General features: G+C 41.3%; 1 protein-coding gene across 1 annotated transcript; it reads left to right on the forward strand.

Annotated features, from left to right (window-relative positions):
• The first annotated feature begins 8,000 nt into the window (after positions 1-8,000).
• LOC124145167 (neuropeptide CCHamide-1 receptor-like) lies at positions 8,001-22,579 on the forward strand. The gene is made up of 2 exons (XM_046514854.2): positions 8,001-8,228; positions 21,296-22,579. The coding sequence occupies exon 2, from the start codon at positions 21,330-21,332 to the stop codon at positions 22,446-22,448; it is 1,119 nt and encodes a 372-aa protein (XP_046370810.2). The 5' UTR covers positions 8,001-8,228; positions 21,296-21,329; the 3' UTR covers positions 22,449-22,579.
• Positions 22,580-25,285: the final 2,706 nt, after the last annotated feature.

Raw genomic sequence — 25,285 nt, forward strand, 5'->3', positions numbered from 1 at the left:
CATTCATCACTATGGTCCCTAAAGGCAGGAAAATTAAATAACCAGAAATTGCAGAAGATACAATAGAGACAGCTGCTGTGGTGCACAGGTCTGCTTCAATTGAGCCAGAGCCAACAACATCTCAACAAAGGAAGAGTAGAGGGAGCCAGATTTACTGGGTGCTCTAGTGGCGACATCTGTGGCCCCAACTGCATGTGGAAAGTTCCATCTTAACTTGAATTTGTCACTCAATTGGAGCCACTCTGCAGGTGTTGAGGGTGTCTTCACTACCTCATCAACATACTCTTCGATGATGGTTTCACAAACTTCACGAACAAATACTGCTATTGTGCTGTGTGCCACTCTGAATGAGAAGGCCAAGCTGTGATAACTGTTTCCAGTTGCCAGGAACCGAAGGGTGACAGAAAGCTTCAGCCCGGGACTCAAAGGTCTTCTCCAATTAGAGTCTTCTTTGGTCAATCTCGATGTGAGTCTTTGTACGGGTTCGTGAAACGTGACAGGCTCCATTCTGAGGTAGCCCACGAAATCACCATTCTGCCATCAGATTCTCATGACTCCTAGCTGTGACATTCTTGCGATCCAAGGTATCAGACAATACTGCTTTCGCCTTATCCTTCTCATTCCTCTGTACACAATCATGGCAGCAACTGCAACATTTTTATTTATTCTTTGCAGGCGGAGCAAATGCAACTGTTCTGCTGTTAACATCTTGACAACTTGCAAAGAAATTATTTGATTCAGAAAAGCTCCCTTTTTATATGCATTATGTTTTTATCGGTGATCGATCGACAACTTGTCACCCATCAGTCCCCGTTCAGTTGCAAAACTGTCTTCGCAAACTGAGTGCAGTGAAAATGATTTAAGGAATATCCATTTAGAATTTCTACCTGTGAGAATACAAAGTTGATTTTGATACATAATACATCATAAATAATCAGCTTAGAGAGTACTTGAGGGGCATTGGGATAACTTAGGGGTTGAAGCGATCACTCGCAATGCCGAAGACCCGGGTTCGATTCCCCATATGAGTACAATGTGTGAAGCCCATTTCTGGTGTTCCCCGCCGTGATAGTGCTGGAATATTACTACAAGCGGCGTACAATTGCAACCATACTAATCTCACTCACACGAGAGAGTATTTGTCTGAAAAGCCCTTACCAAACCAGTAGTTACACCGGTCTCAGCGATCGCCAGTCGGTCGCAAAGGAAATTAGTCGCCAAGAGGTTGCATCGTGTTGGCATTGTCTGTGTGACTGTAGCTTAAGAAACATTGTCCTGTGATCACTACGATGAACAAAGTCTTACTTCTTCACTTCCCGTGAGTATTCTATTATAGAAGTCATGTTTGTTTGTTTGTTTTTTTTTGTTGTTTTTTGTCGTTGAACGCGGCACTGGGCATTATCCCAGCCTTTTGACGGCGGTCTGTAAAAAATCGATTCACGACCAGGCAGTCCAGTGATTGACATTATGAGCATCGTTCTACGCAATTGGAATACGATGACATGCATATATATCAAGTCAGCCAGCCTGACCAACCGATCCCGTTAGTCGCCTCTCACGACAAGTACAGTCGCGAAGAAGTCCTGTATCCTAAACGTAGGCATGTCGTAAAAGCTTAAGATCGTTTGGTTGCTTTGTGTGATCTGGCTGAATATTTGTCATCATGACGTTGATCATTATCAACGCTATCAACCGCGTGATGTTGAATGTTCTGCGGTCGTCGGGGGTGCAGATGTATTATCTGACTCTGTAGGCACCAGTCATTTTAATCGGCTCTTACGACCCCACGAAAAACTGGAGTGAGTGAGTTGTGTTTAACGCCGCTTTTAACAGTATTCCAGTCATATCACGGCGTGTCAGCTTAATGTGGGAGGAAAGCTCGAAATGATGCAGGTCTTAGACGTTTACCACTTCGGTAAAACCCACGAGCACGGGTATGGTACTGACAAACCTAGAAACATAATCGGGGCGGAAAAACTTGAGTCTTTTACTGTTGTCTACGTATACGTGTGAAAATATTAGTGTGTAAAATATAGACCAACATACTATTAGCACACTGGCTATTAACAATTTGGCGCAATGATTGAAAAATGATAAACTGTTCAGTTGTTTTTAAACAAAACCAAAACTGTCTTCGCAAACTGAGTGCAGTGAAAATGATTTAAGGAATATCCATTTAGAATTTCTACCTGTGAGAATACAAAGTTGATTTTGATACATAATACATCATAAATAATCAGCTTAGAGAGGACTTGAGGGGCATTGGGATAACTTAGGGGTTGAAGCGATCACTCGCAATGCCGAAGACCCGGGTTCGATTCCCCATATGAGTACAATGTGTGAAGCCCATTTCTGGTGTTCCCCGCCGTGATAGTGCTGGAATATTACTACAAGCGGCGTACAATTGCAACCATACTAATCTCACTCACACGAGAGAGTATTTGTCTGAAAAGCCCTTACCAAACCAACATTGGTCCACATGAAAATATTTTATTGCAATCTCTTTCAAAGTTCTTCCACCAACAAATCAAAGAAAGTGTGTCTGTCAAATATATCAAATTCGATATGAAAATAAAAGATACCATAAATAACAATCTGGCTTCAGGTATTCGAACCCGCAAATCTCATAAAGTGGATTAAGTTATTAATCAGTAAGTTTCAGTTGAGTGCACACCGTGACAAAGGCAGGACAACTTGATACTATTGATGACACATGTCCGGTAGGACTCTCCTTGAAACCGGACCATCTAATCCAACTGTCTAGTGTAGTTTCATATTATAGTGTTGCTGTACTATACGACTGACCTAGGGACAGTAAATGTAATATATATTCGCCAGATGCACTCTCTTCAATGCCCTTCTTCAGAACCCATGACCGGGTGTCGTAGTTAATCTAATTCATAACGGAACTTCGAGAATCAAAGATGGCGTGATTGGCATTTCTTTCACTTATCAAATCAGGAGATTTCCGGGCCTAGGGGGAATAACCCTGCACTTGATATCGTCGATTTATTACATCAATATCCTCCGGTAGTTTTGTAATGATCCGCTTGGGGCACACAACCTCTGGTTGCGACGATAACCTTTGCCTGTTAGTGTTGATCTTATTGCATTGGTTTGTCTATCTGTCAGACGGAGAGGAGAAGGAAGATTGATAAGGTTAGTCCTGACAGATAGCTCAACTTACGATCGCTCGTGAAAAATAATGTTGTTCTTTATAGTAGACTTTCCGGAGGTTCATGGCATAAAGGTAACGCGATTTTCAAGGGTTTTATCATTTGCAGAAGCCCGAGGTCTGCCATTTTCTGCCCGAAAAGGAGGAAGTTGAACTGAACTAGCACAGACAGAAATAGTTTGAACTTCACTGTCCACTAAGACACTCACATTTTAGGAGATATTACGAACCAGTGAGAATAAAATTGCTTATTAGACACGTATAAGTGGCTTATCGTAGACAAGTACAATTTACTAATCAGTTAGTAGAGATTACTAATCATCTTTCGAAGAATGCTCTTCTCATAAATTACTAACTGCAATAGGTCACTTACTAAGCTTGTTATAAGTTTTATAACACTTTAATAAAGTTTTGCGGTCATTCTGCACTCATTGTTGACAGCTGCTGAATACCGCTTCCGTGAAACAAGTAAATAGCAAATTATATAGACAATACAGGTGAAAAATAACATAGAATGAGTTGCAGCTAATCCGATGTTGAATCTTTGAAATGATCAGTTAAAACCCATAGGCTCGGAGCTCCGGAAAAATCTAACCAATTTAGATCATGGTTCTAAGAACCCTAGCCTAGCACCTAAAATGCGTAAACAACCTTGTTTTGAGAACAGAATTTAAAAAGATATTCAAGTACACTATGCACAACTTTGAGAACACTGTGTGAGTCGCGCACCTCTTTTTTGGCGACTCGGGTGTCCCGGGGATGGGGCAGGGGAAGGGGGTTGAAGTTCCCCTCCATCCCTGCTAAGTGGTGTTTAACTAACAATATCGTCAATGAGGATGTTTAAATTTATTTCCTTTATTTCCTTTGGGCTGAAATATTCAATCTTCAATCTCTATCATCACAAGTACTCTTCACAACCTCCATTCTTTGTACACAGTAGAAGTGTTAAAGTGTTTTACGCCGATTTTACCCAAATCCCAGCAATATTACATCTGAAGACACCAGATAGGCTTCACACAATGAACCTACGTGGGAAATTGAACCCGGGCCTTCAGTGTGACGTACCCGTGAATATCCGGGGTAGAATAGGTCTTCGGCAACCCATGCTTGCCGTAAAAGGCGACTATGCTTGTCGTAAGAGGCGACTATGCTTGTCGTGGTCAGGGTGGTCAGGCTCGCTGACTTTGTAGATGCGTGTCATCGTATCCCAATTGCGTAGATCGATGCTCATGATGTCAATTACTGGATTGTCTGGTCCAGACTCGATTATTTACAGACTGCCACCATGCAGCTTGAATATTGCTTAGGGCGTGACGAGTGACGAGTGACGAGTGACGAGTGGACGCTTTAACCACGACGTTATTCAACCCCCTTCCAATCCGGCACAATACCAATGGCATGGGTCATTGAGGAAGAATCTACATGGTTTAATTTAGACGCACATTCTCACAGAGGTACGGTTTCTTAAATGTAAGCAATGTTGTGAGGTGAGGTGAAAATGGGATTTAACGTCGCGTCCAAGATTATTGCACTTATATAGCGATGTGCATGTACGTGTGTGTGTTTGTGTGGCTGCTTGTGCTAGTCCGGACTGATGCCGATTTATAGTGCTAGCTCACTGAGATACCATGCCGCAGTTTTAACATGAATATCCCACTGAGACACAGTATACTGACTCCGAGTCGACCAGTCCTTGTTTTAGCCCCTTAATGCCGAGCGCCAGACAGGGTAACAACAAGTACCACCTCTTAACGTCTTTTGCTATGACGCGGCTGGGGATCGAACCCCGGACCTTCCGCTCACCGGGCGGACGCTCTACCACTAGACCACGGAGGCGGTCAGCAATGTTGTGAAACAAAGGTTGTAATATATCTGAAATAAGTCAGATTCGCGTAAAAGCGGTCGTTATGTAACATAAAGGTTTAACATAAAATACAAAAACATATTGGAGACATTCCAGAGGGAAGCGGACTCACTCGGTAGCTTAGTAACTAGCTAGACTATATAAATCTCCCTGGCCCGGTGGGGCACGGGTGGCCCAGTCGTCTAAGGCGCCACGATTCGCTGTGCAGAGTTGCGTCCCTTTGGCACGCCAGAAACCTATGATTGTGGGTTCGAATCCCGGTTCGCCCCAATTATGTTTCTAGGTTTGTCAGCACCATACCCGTGCTCTTGGTTTCGCCGAAGTGGTAATTATAAACGTCTAAAACCTGCATCACTTCGGGCTTTCCTCCCACATTTAGCTGACACGCCGCGATATGACTGGAATACTGTTAAAAGCGGCGTTAAACCCAACTCACTCACTCACTCACCCTGGCCGGAATCACTAGTCCACAGGTGACTGGGCACAGCGGTACAACACTCTTGCTTTATGTCTTTATCAATGCAGCTTGAGTCCCACCTGCACCGTTACATTTAGAATTTGCATGATGCGTTGGGGGAATAGTTGTTATATTAGCCTAAAAGCACACCATCGAGCGATATTCAAAGGCTGGAAGACCTGAAGTACCACGTGACAAAATACGTCAGAATGGAATTCCCGTGCCTCACAAATCCAGCATTTGCATATCTTCCAGTTAGGACATATGTACAGAAAGTCCGTATGAAGTGAGTGAATATGGTTTGAGGCCGCTTTTACCAATATTACAGCCGTATCATAGTCTGTACCACCAGAAATGGGCTTCACACATTGTACCCCTATGAGGAATCGAACCCGGATCTTCGGCGTGATTCGGCTTAAACCACTTGGCTATCCCCCCGCCCTTGTAGATCTTAAAATAATATGATAATGTGAAATATGGCACTAAGAAGCGCTTTCAATTAAATTCCTTTAACATTTGTATTTATGACCGGAATGAACTGATGGGAAAAGATATCATCTGTAATGTTAAACGGAACCGACCGCCTCCGTGGTCTAGTGGTAGAGCGGCATACCGAAAAAGACGTTGAAAGATGGTACCGGTTGTTACACTGTCTGGTGCTCGGCATTAAGGGGTTAAAACAAAGATTGGTCGGCTCAGAGTCGGTAAAGTGTGTCTGGGTTGAGTGTGCATGTTAAACTGCGGCACGGTGTATCAGTGGGCTAGTACTATAAAATCGGCATTTGTCCTGACTAGTACAACCAGGCCCAGGCACACACACACACACACACACACACACACACACACACACACACACACACACACACACACACACACACACACACACACACACACACACACACACACACACACAACAAACAAACAAACAAACTCACCGTCAACAGAGCCTATCATCCAAAACTGCTCAAAATATCAACTTGTTGAGTTTAGTTTTAATATCCTCACGAATCAAGCACAACCCATAAGATATTTTGGGGTTAAGTACAAATACAGAGAGCGGAATGGTGAGTTTAATCCCCTTACCTTCTTAAAGATGTTTTAACCTTTCGAGTTTTAAGGTCACGGCCTGAAACACATGCGAATATGATATTAAGAGTTTGGACGTTTCATGGATTATCACTTTACTCACCAATCACATGCATTCAAAGGGAAACACATGTTATTTTAAATATAATAATCAGATAAGTGGTAAGAACAAAAACGCCAGTAAAAGCTTGCTTCAAGTAAGGCAATCTATAATATTTCACCAAAATAGATCAAGCCCTCAAGTTTCACTTTCGTATGTCTGTCACAGGTGTTTGTGTGTAGATCAATGTAGCAAAGACTAAATATGGTGCTTTCTTAAGAAACTTTTACGTATTTCATAATCTGTAACATGTTCCACATCTTTGACCAGAAATTTCGTAAGATGGGAATAACTTACTTGCTAGCAAGACGTAGGTGTAAAGAACATCTCTCATTTCACAGTGAAACGTTCTTAGTAACTTGACATAATCAATATGTAAAACTAAATCAATTGTTTTTCTCTGCGTCATTTCAACCAGTCGTCCTTCTGTCGTTGAATAGTGACGTCATCTGGTTTGTTCTATGACGTTTCCATATTTGTAAAAGTGGGTCAGTGACATTCGTGTTGATTGCAGTAAATTTTTCAAAACCGATATTGTTGTTTCTTTTTATTTGATAACAAATTCCATCCATTTTAGCTATAATAACGGTAACGCTATTTTTCAGGGCATTATCAATTGCAGAAGCCCTCGGTCTTTTCAAATGCCCTCCTTCGTCGGTCAGTTGATGGAAGACCTCGGTCTTCTGCAAATGATAATGCCCTGAAAAATAGCGTTACGCTTATACTACTAGTTGAACAGACCCGTGAAGAACCGAGGTAGAATAGGGCTTCGGTAATCCATGTTTGCCGTAAAAGGCGACAATGCTTGTCTTAAGAGGCGACTCCAGACTCGATTATTTACAGACAGCCGTCATAGCTGGGAAATTGCTGAGTGCAACAATTAAACAAATAAAACAAAACGAGTTAAATAAGTCTTGCTTTTCCATGCATGAGATCTGAGCTGAAAGCTTGACGAGATGTCTGTTTCCTAAGGGGACGCTGTCAACAAGAATAGCAAGCATCACCATAACTAATTATTCTTCCTCATCACCAACTATTATGTTCTGGAAATGAAACCAATCTGCCGATATCATCCTACGTTATACAATCACAGTACATCTGGCATGCTTTCATGGACACTAATTAACAATATGAAGCGACATTTAATAGAGCTAGAAAAGGAGCTAATCGTTTGACATTAACCGTAGCTTCCAACTAACTCAATTGTATCTGTGACAATTGTTTTTGCCATCAATATTGAATGCAGAATTGCAGCGGCAGTGGACTGCGGTACGCTGCAAAGCTGTGAGTGACCCATACCGCTGGCGTTCTCGCGAGGAGCACGTCCACAGCAATACCTGCACCGCCCGGTGGCAGCAACGTGAGATAGTCTTCCATCTAAGCCACCTTTTCTGTCGTCTATAAAAAGTAAAGCATTTTAGGAAAGCGTGTATGTTTTCAAAGGGGATGGCGATGAAGCTCGTCGCCTGTTGAATCGGCCTCTGTCACAGAACGACTTCACCATCTGTAACTGTTACACACGTGTCAAGGCTGCACATAACACCAGGTGAGTGACGCTATTTTTCTACCTATCGCCCAGGGCTGCAGAATCACTTTTTATACAGATTCAGCTAGCATCCAAGTACGGGTATTCTGATTCTGCCTGATGAACCAATTAGATTCGTTTTAGGAGAGTTTTATGATATTGTATATCTGAAATGATAAGAGAATTTTTAACTCGTCCTCGAATGTAATAGTCTCGAATTTTCGAATGTTTTTCTGTCAACTGATATATGCTGAACTGTATGTGAAATATCGTTAACACATGAACATGTATCACAGCGAAACAGACACATAAATATCAAACTACACAAACACATGGAGGCAGGTGTGTCATAACCAAAGATTTAAATGATGATGATATATAACCATGTACAAATGGTCGGTTATCATTATATCATATATTATGTATATTATATCATTCATATTAATCATCAAACATCACAAAATCACATATAGATGTTAACACATTTTATTCAATAGACATGTTTCCCAGTTCACTACAAACTCCATATTGATAAAATTATGTATTAAGAAACAACATATTAGCATTAATCATCAAAGAATATTTACATGTAATGACTAAGATTCCTTCCCTTACTTGACCCCTACTTTCAATTGTGGGAACTTGCGAAGTTTTCAGTATTTGAATTTATCCATACGATACACTGCAATACTCACTCACTCGCTCACACGCTATTCTTAAACAGCTTCTTGGGGTTTTGTATATATTTTTCTGCCAGTGCGCAATTGTAGTGTATGGTAATCCCATTCATAGTCATGTTTATAAAATAGTTTCAAAGGCCGTCACAATGAATGCATGTTCCTTTTTATTATATGGATTTCAGCAAAACATACTTTTAAAATGTTCAAAGGATAAAGTCTCATATTCATATATTTCTTATATTATTTATCGGTTTTATTTACCTTCTTCAAGAATAAATTAAATACCTTTAGCCGCTTTTTATACTTCTGAGCGTATAGTGTTGTGTATTTATGGTCAATACGTACTGCTTGGGCTATGTTCCTTGACATATAATTGAATTAGATGATTCATATGGTAGACACTAGACTGAATCATTGATTGTTCATAAAAACGAAGACTGGAAAATAATTCATCTTAATGTATTGGTCCCTGTTAGACACAGCGTGGGTTTCCAAATCTACAGTGTAGCTGAGCATACAACATGATCTAAGTTTAGTGTCACACTCTCGAAACACCATGTGCCGAACTTACACGCATCCTTTTGGAATAAATAGTTGCTGAACTTTTTACATGAATCTTATAACTTTTTATAACTTTCTAGAAGGTAGTTTTTATTAGCTTAAAACAAATGTTATTGACATTAAAAGTTTTAGTGGATTGGGCAAAAGATAACTTTCAACGCCCTTTCCATGAACATATATGCAGACAGCGAACAAGTGTAAATATTGAAAATATTAACGTGATTAAAGTGTGATTCTTCCATGAGATAGTCACTTGGTGTGGGATTGTAAATGGAAAAAAACACGAAATGTAACATACGATATGTCTAAATGTTAATAAAATCTCTTTCTTGACATAATATATTTTTGCACACTCTTAAATTGGATGATGTATGTTTTAATGAACATGAAATAATAACATTAGGTTATCAAGAATAACCTCCAACTGATAAAATATTGTCATATAATGAAGTTTAAATGGCATTATCATTAAAACATTCGAGAAAAGTGATAGACTTTTGATAGTGATAGATTTCCACACAGGTATTTTAACCTTTTTACTATATTTACCTTTTGCTACACTGACATATGATATGATGCCAGGAATCTCTTTGAAATAGTAGACAAATAACTTTGATCATGGAGCAGCAACAAACAGTCATTAGATACACGATACAGAAATCGTTTGTTTTTCAATACGTGTATGTCCCTTTGTAAGCAAAGACAATGGGGTTTCAGCACAAAATTAAAAAATATGATTGTATGTAAGGCTATTTTATATGAAAATATCAGGTAATCGGTGCGTACACTTTTTCACTGTTTATAGACAGTGCTTCTGTATTTGATTGTTTTACTGTCTACTTTATATCTCTGTCTCTGATTGCATCTCCGGGTCTTGGTCACGTCTCGCCTACCAGAGACGCTGTAACGTGGCCAGTACTTGTCACGTTGTGAGTTAATGATCCCCTCCCTGGGGTGACAAAATAAGCATGACTATTTCAGCGCACAAAGGCGACAGGCAGAACAAGCGTTTTAATAAGAGTGAGTGAGTGAGTATGGCTTAACGCCGCTTTTAGCAATATTCCAGCAATATCACGGCGGGGGACACCAGAAAATGCACTTCACACATTTACCCATGTGGGGAATCGAACCCGGGTCTTCGGCGTGACGAGCAAACGCTTTTACCGTACCACTAGGCTACCCGACCGCCAAATGACAGAGTCACAGGCCAAAACCATCGGGACAACATCAAGGCACCACTCGTGGTCTCATTTGCACGTCGATTTGGGAAACGTTTCATCTTTCAAGATGATAATCCACGTACCAGGATTGTGACCCGATTCTTCCAACAGCAAATCATCCATGTCATGCCATGGCCAGCACTCAGTCCTGACCTTTCCCGCAATGATCACGTGTGGGACGTCATTGGCAGGCGTGTACGTCAACGTCAAAATCCACCCACAACTTTCAATGCACCGGTGTTGCTCTCACTCATGAGTGGAACAACATGAGTCGAGCTGACATTGGTCGACTCATGAGAAGCATGCCTCGAAGAATTCGTGCATGTCTGGCCAACATACTTCTTTAACGGCCTAGTACGTCACCATCTCACCATCACAGCAACTGTTTGAACCATATAATCCAACCGGCTACACCCGAGCCGCCTCCGTGGTTAAGTGGTAGAGCGTCCGCCCGGAGAGCGGAAGGTCCGGGGTTCGATCCCCGGCCACGTCATACCAAAACACGTTAACAGATGGTACTTGTTGTTACCCTGTCTGGCGCTCGGCATAAAGGGGCTAAAACAAGGACTGGTCGGCTCGGAGTCAGTATACAATGTCTGCGTGGGGAATTCATGTTAACCTGCAGCATGGTATCTCAGTGGGCTGGCACTATAAATCGGCATCAGTCCGGACAAGTACAAGCACACACACACACACACACACACACACACACACACACACACACACACACACACACGGACAAACACACACACACACACACACACACACACACACACACACGTTGAACCCCATTTCACTTCACCTCATCGGCTTCACCCCAGCAGACATGATCATATAGATCAGATATGTCTGGATGATTCCCACAATCCCCTACATGACACAGTAAATATATATATTTGTGAGATTGACCAGTGTACAATAGCACATTTGTATTGAATTTCGCAAAGATAATGAAACGACACAGATCGGTCTTCATTTTTCAGCTTCTTCAGGGAGATTATGCTTAAACATGTAGGAGAACAATTCGTGTTTAATATATTATCTTTTTTTATTTTTCTTTAATTTTAGTTCGTTATAACCGTGGTTCGTGAAAGGATATACACAACAAATGGACGGGAACAAAAAGCAGTTCGTTTTATCCGTTAGTTCGTTATAAGCGTGTTCGTTATAAACATAGTTTATGTGTATGTACGTACGTACGTACGTACGTATGTATGTATGTATGTATGTATGTATGTATGTATGTATGTATGTATGTATGTATGTATGTATGTGCGTGTATGTATGTGCGTGTATGTGTGCGTGCGTGCGTGCGTGTGTCTGTGTGCCCCTGACACTTCCAGGTTTACCGTGTAAGCCAACGCCTCACCAGTCACCATACACGCCATTAGACACACTAGATGGCTGGTGGAAATGTCTGTCATATCGTGGGCTGAGGAGATCATATACTCGGTTTGGTTAGACTCGTGTTACGTTAGTTCTAGTAAATAAAAGGATGAAGATATCATTTATTTCAGGAGCACGAACGCATGTGCCATTGTCAGCATGCTACAGCCTTAAGAAAACACTTAGTTAACAGGATATCCATTTTATATAATCTCCTGTATTTTTACTTTGGAGTTTTATTGAAAGTAAAATAATATTGTAGCGGTACAGTTAATGCCAAAACAACGTTGCGTTCAAATGTTGAAGTTTGCTTATTTAGGAGCTCTTTTATACCACAGTCGTTACTTGATGAAGCCAAACTTGTTACGACAAATATGTCCTGATGGTGAAGGTACTGAACAGTAATAAACTAAATAATAGAATAGAATAATACAAATACTTAAACTTTAAGTTCTACGTTATATGCTTAACGCATGTCAGAGGGACTGGACAGTGGACTGATAATTCATTATGACCGTTGAGGGTGGAAGGCTCGTAGTAAAAAAAAAAAAAAATTTCTGTCGGGGGCACTTAAAAATTCAACACAGTTGTATTCTTCTCAAATATGGTGCGCAATTGTATTACTGTTTGTCCACCGCGCCAATTTTTAATTCAGATCAAAGTTTCCGGAGTCAAAGCCAGTACACATGTACAACTAGAGAAGTTATTTAAATGCGTCAAACTTGTGACAAATATTTGGCAGTCATGTCGCACAAAACTTTCATTGGTATTAGGGATACTGTTTATACGGGAAGTGTATATATACGGAAGTATGTATATACGGAGGTGTATATATACGGAAGTGTGTATATACGCACTTTTTCTTATCTTAAAGACTTTGTAAAATGACGTCATTCATTTTGTCAATAATTTTGTGAACCAAACTCGCTTTTATTAAATTGAGTTACAAAACACATTTCACAACTTTTGAGATACAATCGAGCATGCTCTTTCTATCAAGATTTCAAAGAGCTTCATTCGACTCTTGCTCAGAATTTGCTTGATCAAGGTTACAACATTCAAGGCCTCAGCAAAGCTTTCAAAACGTTTTATGGTAGACATGTGGAGGACATTTCCAAATTTGACACATCAGTGACAAAAACGACATCCGATACAATTCCCTATTTTTGACTTGTACCATATGTTCCCGTGTTTTTTTTCAGTTGAACAATTGATTTGGCTTTGCATGTGTTTGTGCCACTGGTAAGGCAGGATATGCTCACCTTTTCGCAAACCCCTGTATCATTACTATGTGATGGTGATTCATAAACACATGTTTATGATATAGTCGGAATCGTACAAACGACTCAGCCTGCTTATCCAAATATTTCTATTGAAAATGGAAAGGGTTTTGTCGATATATTTATGTCCTACCAAGGAAATATTCAGAATAAATGCATCAAAGAGCACACATTTAGGTCACTCTCAGAAAACTACAATTAACGATGGATGAATAGACTTTGGATAGAGATGTAACTTTGTTTTTTATATAAACATCTCGTTTCTGTGACAATGAAGCTGTCAAATACTTATTTTTGAAAACGAACTTCGAACAAAAATATCCAATTCCTTGTACCAAAGTGTCACGAAATTGACACAATGTGTTAAGGGATGAGCCGAACGCGATATAATGCGTCATTAACCTTCTTCTAGTTTCTGGACTGGTCGTTTATTTTTGTTCGAAGGTCGAACAGACACATGATGTCAATACAATGGATTAAGATAAGTCAATCATAAAGTGTCTCATCACAATAGACGGTGACGCTTCAGCCAGTGCGACATTAATGCGTATTTGATAGTTAATTTAACTCTCAGATCGATCTGAAAGCATGTTGTCCAAATCTGACAACCGCTTCAGAAACATACAACATCCTTACCACAATGCCAGGCATCATTTCCCGATGAAAAACTTCGATTTTTTTATCTTTTATGACATGTCGGTGAGTGTACCTGACTTATATCGAGGCACATTCGCATAGGTTTAGATATTGTAGTCTGTAGACATCGTGCGATGTATGATTGGTTGAAATTATATAAATAAGTTTTGATTGACATTCAGTAATTAGCAAAGTACAAAGTCATGGATCTTCATTATTTCTCTGCAACAAGCATTCCATCTTTCCAAATGGTAACATTTGGTGCATGTCAAAATAGGGACATCATCTTTGACACTGATGCGTCAAATTTGGAAATATCCTCCCAATGTCTACCATAAAACGTTTTGAAAGCTTTACTGATGCCTTGAATGTTGTAACCTTGATTGAACAACTTATGAGCAGTAGTCGTATGAGTATTGAAATCTTTGTAGAAAGAGCATGCTCTTTTGTACCTCAAAAGTTGTGAAAAGTAGATTTACCGAAGGGTGGAGCTGCTGGATCTTGCTCGACATAAAGGGAAAGTCGACTGCTGGAAAGTTGAAGTAATCCCTCGTGTCTTGTGGAGAGTTGATTGTCACGCTGAATCTTTATGCATAGATCCAAATATGAACCAGTCGAGGTGGGCAGACTGGTCTCTTTTATTTCTAGTTAAGGTGGGAAAATCAGTGGAAGGGAATTGGCGTTTTGATGGTTATTGAAGAATAACATATCATTAATACCTGAAGCTTTAGTAAAACTTCCGGGCCAAATTCCCTTGTTGCACTTTGCCAGCAGAGCAGAAATTCCCATTCCTATGCATAACAGATCAGCAAGAAGGGGAACACTATTGGTGCCCATGGGAATGCCTACTTTTTACCTAAATGTCTTACCACCCGGATTGTACATGTATGTTATCAATGAGGAAGTCAAGCATTTGATCAGATGTTGTTTCAGTGACAAGCGCACCTGACCAACATACCTGTAGAACAACACCTCTAACATCCCGACATGTATACCTATAGATCAGTACTTTCCAAATGTACATACTGTACCCTAATACCCAACCGCAATACTGTACCCAAATAAACATGCAAGTCGTTGATCTGCTCACCCACGGATCCGTACAATATGTGTCCGAACCTCCGCTGTCACACACACGCATACACACGCATACACACGCACACACACAGAGACACACCTTCATCCAATACCTGCACAATCACACTACCACCGTCACACACCTTCAAGTAACATCTGCACAACCACACTACCGCTGTCACACAGCTTCAAGCAATACCTATACAGCCATACATCCGTCGCCACACACCTTTAAGTAATACCTGCACAAACACTACCGCTGTCACACACATTCACGCAATACCCGAAAGACCGCACATCCGTCGCCACACACCTTTAAGCAATACCCGCACAACCACACTACCACCGTCACACACCTTCAAACAATACCTGCACACCAACACTACCGTCGTCACACACCTTCAAGTAATACCTGCACGACCACACATCCGTCGCCACACTCCTTTAAGTAATATCTGCACAACTACACTACCGCTGCCACAATCCTTCAAGCAATACCTGCACAAACACTATCGCACACACATTCACGCAATACCTGCAAAACTACACATCCGCCGCCACACACCCTTAAGCAATACCTGCACAACTACACTACCGCCGTCACACTCCTTCAAGCAATACATGCACAACTACACTACCGCCGTCACACTCTTTCAGGCAATACATGCACAACTACACTACCGCCGTCACACTCCTTCAAGCAATACATGCACAACTACACTACCGCCGTCACACTCTTTCAGGCAATACATGCACAACTACACTACCACCGTCACGCACATTCAAGCAATACCTGCAAAGCCACACTACCCCCGCCAGTCACCTTCAAGCAATACCTGTACAACTACACTACCGCCGTCACACTCCTTCAAGCAATACATGCACAACTACACTACCACCGTCACGCACATTTAAGCAATCCTGCACAGCCGCATTACAACTGCCACACTACTTTTAAACAATACCTGCATAACGACACTACCACCGTCACCCACCTTCAAGAATTCGTGCACAACCACACATCCGTCGCCACACTCCTTTAAGTAATACCTAGACAACTACACATCCGTCGCCACCCACCTTCAAGCAATACCTGCACAACAACACTACCGCTGCCACAATCCTTCAAGCAATACCTGCACAAACACAACCACTATCACACACATTCACACAATACCTGCACAACCACACATCCGTCGCCACACACCTTCAAGTAATACATGCACAACTACACTACTACCGTCACGCACATTCAAGCAATACCTGCAAAGCCACACTACCCCCGCCAGTCACCTTCAAGCAATACTTGCACAACTACACTACCGCCATCACACTCCTTCAAGCAATACCTGCCCAACTACACTACCACCGTCACACACCTTCAAGCAATACCTGCCCAACTACACTACCGCCGTCACACTCCTTCAAGCAATACATGCACAACTACACTACCACCGTCACGCACATTTAAGCAATCCTGCACAGCCGCATTACAACTGCCACACTCCTTCAAACAATACCTGCATAACGACACTACCACCGTCACACACCTTCAAGAATTCCTGCACAACCACACATCCGTCGCCACACTCCTTTAAGTAATACCTAGACAACTACACATCCGTCGCCACCCACCTTTAAGCAATACCTGCACAACAACACTACCGCTGCCACAATCCTTCAAGCAATACCTGCACAAACACAACCACTATCACACACATTCACACAATACCTGCACAACCACACATCCGTCGCCACACACCTTCAAGCAATACATGCACAACTACACTACCACCGTCACGCACATTCAAGCAATACCTGCAAAGCCACACTACCCCCGCCAGTCACCTTCAAGCAATACTTGCACAACTACACTACCGCCGTCACACTCCTTCCAGCAATACATGCACAACTACACTACCGCCGTCACACTCCTTCCAGCAATACATGCACAACTACACTACCACCGTCACGCACATTTAAGCAATCCTGCACAACCACACATCCGTCACCACCCTCACCCCCAACCTCACCTCAACCTCAACCTCAACCTCACCAACCCCACCCCCCTCCCCCCAACCCCCCTGCAAACTTCCACTCTTAAGATGACTTGATTAACATGGAAACCTCACACAAAATAGTCTACTTACAATCTATACAATGGTGCCAAGGAAGAAATGTGAAATCAGATAAAACTATCCTAAAATAATCTGGCAATAATTTGTAAAGCATCTCCAGTTATTGGATGAGTAGCCATCTGTTTTCATCTGTTACACTCAAACAGCCTGTCTTTGATCCAATTACAGGTCTGAGATACCGACAGCAGGTGACTTTAAACCATGTCTTCTGCAATTGACTTTTTGTCGACGTGAACCAATGGCTGATGCGTTTTACTGTTCAGATTGTGGATTCTTTGAAGTATGAAAGGCTATGTAACAAATCCCATCGCTTTCTCCATGTGATCCCATTTCGATCGGGAATATTTCTGCCGGTACATTAAGCTGTTTGCCACTAGTTCAATCTTTCTGTTTTTGTTGAAATTCTGGTTGATGGATAACACCACAACGGCATCGCCATACAAGCCTCACAAACCCACCACCGAACATTGCTAATCATGAATGCACTGTAACATCATACCCAATACATTACAACCTCTGCACCAACACATGAAATGTGTGCAAATTTAATTCCATTTAATAACGGTTCTCAACCAGTCAGATTGCAGCACCCACTTCCATTCGATTTACAAATATTCCAAACACACCACACAGGAATTTCTAATCTTGTATGTTCAGCTTGTTGTACAGATACTGTCTTTCTCTTTGTGTGAGTTCATTGGAGTATGCACCTACGTAGGGACAAACTGTATGAACGTCTCAAGAAGATGTTTTGGCCTAAAACCCAAGAGTAACCTCTGGTATTGGTGACTAGTTTCGAGCTGAATGGCTCTCAACAGACTTATAGGCCAAATGCCAAATGCACTTCACCTGTAAGAGTAGAAACATAATCTACTTACGAAACTGCTCCAAATGGTGGGAAACAGCTTGTAGGAGAAACAACACGACACTTTTGCATCAGACTCAAAGAGGTGAGGTGAGGTGAAATGGGGTTTAACGTCGCGTCCAAGATTATTGCACTTATATAGCGACGTGCATGTACGTGTGTGTGTGTTTGTGTGGCTGCTTGTACTAGTCCGGACTGATGCCGATTTATAGTGCTAGCTCACTGAGATACCATGCCGCAGTTTAACATGAATACCCCACTCAGACACAGTATACTGACTCCGAGCCGACCAGTCCTTGTTTTAGCCCCTTAAAGCCGAGCGCCAGACAGGGTAACAACAAGGACCATCTTTTAACGTCTTTTGGTCAGACTCAAAACCACTTTGCCCACATCAACCATCAAAGGGACAAACCCGTCGCCAAACATTTCAACTCTATGGGACACTCAACTAGAGACCTACACTATCAAATCAAAACGGACCCTAAGTCGGACAACAGCACGGCTAAACGCCGATCCATTGAACTAAAATGGATTTTTTTATCTCAAAACTATCAACCCTTAAGGCATGAACAACAACATCTAATCCTGGAGTCCTGATCACGTGGTTATAATCCGGGTAAGGGTTGGGAGTCAGGTGACTGCAAATGGTTACATTTGCGTGCATCTCGAATTAAAACCAACATCTGAACGGTTTATCTTTTTAGTACGCTCTTGTAATGATGATCAGAAGCTTCAGGCAGTGGGTACTAGGTTGTCAGTACCACTACTTGTATTCTTGTTTCAGTGCCTCTCTTTGCGTACTGTGGTTTCGAGTACTTAAGAAGTATTTTTCTCATTACGCGTCTAATAACAATCACATTACACAAAGCCTTACCTTTTAGAACATTTATTTCTGTTTACAATTGGATAGTCAAATGCCAACATCATGTCAATTTGATCGTCATAATGCCTCGCCAAGCGCGGCGAGAAATCAGGCGCCATCTTGTTACCGTCACCTGATTTCGAGGCACTCTATTACAGTCAAGTTTCAATGGTTGCACGACATGATAAAACACATGACATTACAGACATGAAGTTTACGAAGAGCGGCCGATACATCATCGGTGCATACGATTGTTCTGAAAAAAATATTATCAGATCAAGTTTGATTAAAATGTGCATTTGTGAAAAAGTAAGTTTTGAGATATGTTTTCACACTTGCCGAACACTTTGACGCTCATCAGTGAGCTTTGAAGCGCCTACCTTGGTTTCGTCACTACGCGCATGGTTACGCATTGTCTAGGGGCTCAAAAGGAGGTGATGCTCGAAACAATTTACGTGTGCTATATAATTAACACCACATTACATGGGTCAGAAAGGTGAGATGGGTTTTACGCCGCTTTTTGCAATATTCAAGCAATATCATGGAGGAGGGCACATTGTACCCATGCGGGGAATCGAACCGAAGCCTTCCGCATGACGAACGAACTCTGTAACAACTCTGCTACCCCGCCATCACCATAACAGGATGTGTAGTACGTGAGACATAGCAAGGCAGGTGGTCGCTACGCTTTAAATAGGTTCAGATATAAGATATGTTAGTGTGTTTTGTCAAATAAAACTGGCAATCGATAATCTACAAACAAAGACAAACAGTTGAGTCAAATGAAACTATAATCATATTTCTTGGAAACTTTACTGCGCTGAGTTGACATTTTCAACTTCTTTGGCCGTTGAAAATGTTGGATATGCAGATCTGCCTGCAAGATGTTTCCTCTTTTTGTCGATTTTCACATGACAGTTTCATACATGTCTTGTTATTTAATTTAAATTTAGTTAAACATTATCTTCTAAATTACCTCAGGTGTAAATGAGCTGAACGAGTTCAGTATATCTTAATCCCGATGTGTTTACTGATCGAGTAAATATCTTAAATGATATTACTTGTTTGCTGTTTTGTGGTTGATAATTAATTAACACACCAATATCTGTGGAATATCGTGTATCCCTTTCACAAGAAGATGATTTCAAGGAAACCTCAGATACAAACATACTGACGAAAGGGAATCGAGAATATTAACAGCAGTCATTGGTAAAGTTATTCCGCTGGAGATAATTATACGAAAAGATTTATCTCAAGTAATGTGTGTATGCCGACCATGTCGTATAGAGCACACACAAAGATACACATACACACACACACTCAAACACACACAGACAGACACAGACACACACTAACACAGACAGACATACACAGACAGACAGACGGACAGACAGACACACACACACACACACACACACACACACACACACACACACACACACACACACACACACACACACACACACACACCAAACCATTGAATCGTCAGTCTCATTTCAGTCTGAAACATTTGTAATTCTTGATCATTATTTTGATGACTATATGGATCTATATAATATATTTGAGATAACTGTTGTAACAGGACAGCCTCTTTCCAGTGAATTAGACCAGAGTAACAATTTCCGGTTTGATGAACCATGGGCACGGAAATATACCTGTAATATATCACACACACACGCACACACGCACGCACACACACACACAGACGCACACACAGACAGACAGACACACACACACACACACACACACACACACACACACACACACACACACACCAAACCATTGAATCGTCAGTCTCATTTCAGTCTGAAACATTTGTAATTCTTGATCATTATTTTGATGACTATATGGATCTATATAATATATTTGAGATAACTGTTGTAACAGGACAGCCTCTTTCCAGTGAATTAGACCAGAGTAACAATTTCCGGTTTGATGAACCATGGGCACGGAAATATACCTGTAATCACACACACACACACACACACACACACACACACACACACACACACACACACACACACACACACACACACACGCACGCACACGCACACGCACGCACACACACACACATACAGACACACACACACAGACACACACACGCACACGCACGCACACGCACACACACGCACGCACACACACACACACAGCTGCCTTCTTTGAGTGAGTGAATGACAGTATCGCAGTTGTATATCTGCGTGTCAGTGATGCCCGAAGTGATGAATGCCTTTACAACATTACAGCCACGATGATAGGTTTCTGCACAGAGAGTTGTGGCGCCTTAGACGACTTGGCCACTCGTTCCCATCCTTTTGTTATAATATTGTACAGACCGAAACTCTTTCAATGATCAGTTGAAGTTAAATGGTGTTTAATATTTCAGGTTGTGCTGACAAGGCTGCTGAATGTAGGCTGTGATGGACGACGGCGTGGAGGAAGGATGCAACAAGACTCTCAGCAACATCAACTGTTCCGACTCCGATCATCACGAACTCCAACCAGAAGCTGTTGCAGTCCCACTTGTTTTTACCCTCATTTTTATCATTGGTATCTTTGGTAACATTCTGCTCTTATGTTCTTTCATAAAGCATAAGACATTCGGCACCCCTCACAATGTATTTGTCATCAACCTTGCGATTGGGGACCTTGTTATTTTGTTCGTGTCACTTCCTTTCAATGCTACTTGGTACTACCTTCTCTCGTGGCCGTATGGTGAAGCGATTTGTAAACTCAGTCACTTTGCTGAAACACTTGGGACAGCCGTATCGGTGTTAACACTGACAATTCTCAGCATTGAAAGGTACATCATCATTTCCGGTCGTCATCGGTCCTCAAGGCGACGTTTCTCTCCCGCTGTCATTCTGGCGTTCGTGTGGATGACTTCACTCTACATCTCGATTCCTGACCTAATTTCAGCTGTTGTGGAATCACCCAAGTCTCATACAGGCAAGCTGTACTACTGTCTCGCGTACACAGCATCGTGGGGGCAAGTCTACCCAAAGATCATCACCGCAGTGCGGTTTGTTTTGCTGTTCGTTGTTCCACTTGCTGTAATTTTTCCTTTCTATGTCCTCATATTCTGTAGTGTCATCTCTAAGGCAACCCTTACCCAGCCTACGTCATCAACACCATTAAAGGGAGATAATCGTCAACTGAATGTCGAAAAAGAGGACAAAAAATTCCGTAAGAGAAAATCATTTGCTATTACTGTCTTCTGCCTCGTTTTGGTTTTCATCCTCTGCTGGCTGCCTCGACATACATTCCTTATATGGTATTACTTTGATCCTGGCCTTTTCAACGAATTTTGGCATGGTTTCAAAATTATTGGATTCTGTCTTGTTTTTGCCAATTCTGCCCTCAACCCTCTCATTTTCCTTCTGCTTGATAGTCGCTATAAACGATTTGTAAAACGCATTATCACCTGTAAAGGATCGACATCTCGTATTTTGAAAAACGATCGAGCCTTGGTGGAAGAGCAACAGACAATTGTAATGGCTGATATAGGTGGCAATGTGTCTCAGATTGACTTCGTGTAGGCATACATTATGAAATATTGACAGCTGCAATCTTCCATTAAATATGTGAACCATTCTGAAAGATATTATCGCAAAAGAATCTTGTTACTCGAAAAACGATAAAAATATGGCGCAATATGTGTGTGTGTGTGTGTGTGTGTGTGTGTGCGTGTGCGTGTGCGTGTGTCTGTGTCTGTCTGTGTCTGTCTGTGTCTCTGTGTGTGTGTGTGTGTGTGTGTGTGTGTGTGTGTGTTCCATATGCATTTCATCTATAAAAAACATATGAATGAGTCTTAGATCAGACATGATGTCAGTGCTGTACATTTCAAGAGGCTTCCAAGTCGGACACAAAGTGCCGGACAAAAGAAAGTATACACTTGTAAATTTAAATCAAAATGTTACTAGGCTGAACACTGCAAACTGAAGGTCCAAAATCAGTATCATATACATCATCGTCGAATAACCAATTCTTGTTTGTTTCATTTTTAGCCACCATCAAACATGGTCGTATACTTTCTTTTACTCGGTAGTTAACATCATAGCCGCGCCATTTTCTGTCTTGTCGTAGGAATAGGTACACATGTTACATCGTGACATATTATGACAAACGATTATTTTGGGGAACAAACATATATAGGTACTTAGGAACATACAGGTATATCTCCGTGGCCATGGTTCATCAAACCGGAAATTGTTATTCTGATCGATTTCACTGGAAAGAGGTTGTCCCGTTTAACAGGGCTTCACTGTGTTACAACAGTTAGCCCATATAGTCATCAAAATAATGATCAAGAATTACAAATGTTTCAGACTGAAATGAGACTGACGATTCAATGGTTTGGGCGGTGTGCCTGTTGTTGTTGTTGCTGTTGTTGTTGTTGTTGTTGTTGTTGTTGAAGGGGAGTGTGTTAGAAACAGAATTTTCCGTCGTTGCTTCAAAACATGTAATTTTATTATGTGAAAGAAGATGATTTTTAAGAATGATAGTAGATTCTTGGTGACTAACAAGCATAATAGTTAACAACACACGTACATTCTCAGTGAAATAGTTTATAACCCACGTAGGTTCTCGTTGATTTTTAAGAATAATGGTTTACAACCCACGTAGATTATCGGTGAAAGAGTTTACTACTAAGCCCATTCTCGGTGATTTTTAAGGATATAGTTTACAACCCACGTAGATTCTTAGTGATTTTTAAACAATAGTTTACAACCCACGTAGGTTCTCGGTGGCTCTCGAGCATAATAGTTTACAGCCAACATATATTTTCGGTGATAATGAATTTGTTTACAACCCTCCTAGATTCTAGGTGATTTTGGAGATTAACAGTTTACAACCCACGAAGATTCTCGGTGGCTCTGAAGAATAATAATATACAACATACCATACATATATTTTCGACCCGTGAAGTTCCGGGGTAGATCCGGCCCTAAAAGGCGACTATACTTGTCGTAAGAGGCGACTAACGGGATCGGGTAGTCAGGATCGCTGACTTGGTTCATGCATGTCATCGTATCCCATTTGCGTGGATCGATGCTCATGATATCAATCACTGGATTGTCTGGTCCAGACTCGATTATTTACAGACCGCCGTCATATAACTGGGATATTGCTGTGTGCGGCGTAAAACAACCAACCAACCAACTAACCAACCAACATATATTTTCTGTGAAATAGTTCACAACCTACGTTGATTCTCGGTGGCTACCGAGCATAACAGATTACAACCCACGTAGAATCTCGGTGAAATAGTATACAACCCACGTAGAATCTCGGTGAAATAGTTTACACCCCACGTAGATTCTCGGTGAAATAGTTTACACCCCACGTAGAATCTCGGTGAAATAGTTTACACCCCACGTAGATTCTCGGTGAAATAGTTTACACCCCACGTAGATTCTCGGTGAAATAGCTTACAACCACTTATATGCTAGGAGATGTTTTAGAATAATAGTTTGCAGATTCTCGGTGGCTCTCAAGAATAATACTTTACACCCCACGTAGAATCTCGGTGAAATAGTTTACACCCCACGTAGATTCTCGGTGAAATAGTTTACACCCCACGTAGATTCTCGGTGAAATAGTTTACACCCCATGTAGATTCTCCCTCAAACATCTTCCCTGTGCGTAAAGATGAAGTTGTAGTTGGCACGTAATATTTAATATTTGTAGTTTTCTAAAAGATTATATTTGGTGTTGGTTTACATAGTAACAATGTCATGTGATGAATGCCTTGTAATTGTATATCATGTGATGAAGCATATGTACTAGTCACTTCATTTATTGACTGAAATAAATGTTTCAAAATACAAATATCTTACCTCATCAAAAGATGCATCATTGTAAGGAGATGTCCATGTAATCAGAAATAGTTTGTAAATAAAAGCGGCAAAAACATATTCATAATCAGAAGAAATTTCTGTTAAAAGCAGAGTCGATTGAACAATTCCGACTATATCATGAGCATGTGTTTATGAATCAAATGTCAAATATTGATACGAGACGTTCATGAAAAGGTGAGAGTATCTTTCACCACCGGTAGCACACGTCTCAAACCAAGGCAAACCAAGGGCAAAACATATGTTTACCTGAACACATATGGACAAAACAACCTTTGAGCAAGAGTCGTATGACGCTCTTTGAAATCTTTGCAGAAAGAGCATGCTCGATTGTACCTCATAAATGTAGACACCAATGGCTGGAGCGGCTGGAATATATCAAGGGAACGTTAGCTGTTGGTCAGTTCAAGTCATCCCTTTTGTGATACAGTCTTGCGGAGAGTGATTGTCGTTTTGAATCTTATGTACAGATCTAAATAGGACAAGGTGAGGCGGTTTCACTGACCTCCTTTAGTTCT

This window comes from Haliotis rufescens, unplaced genomic scaffold (genome assembly GCF_023055435.1).
Source record: "Haliotis rufescens isolate VD_foot unplaced genomic scaffold, xgHalRufe1.0.p SCAF_5, whole genome shotgun sequence".
Taxonomy (NCBI): Eukaryota; Metazoa; Mollusca; class Gastropoda; order Lepetellida; family Haliotidae; genus Haliotis; species Haliotis rufescens.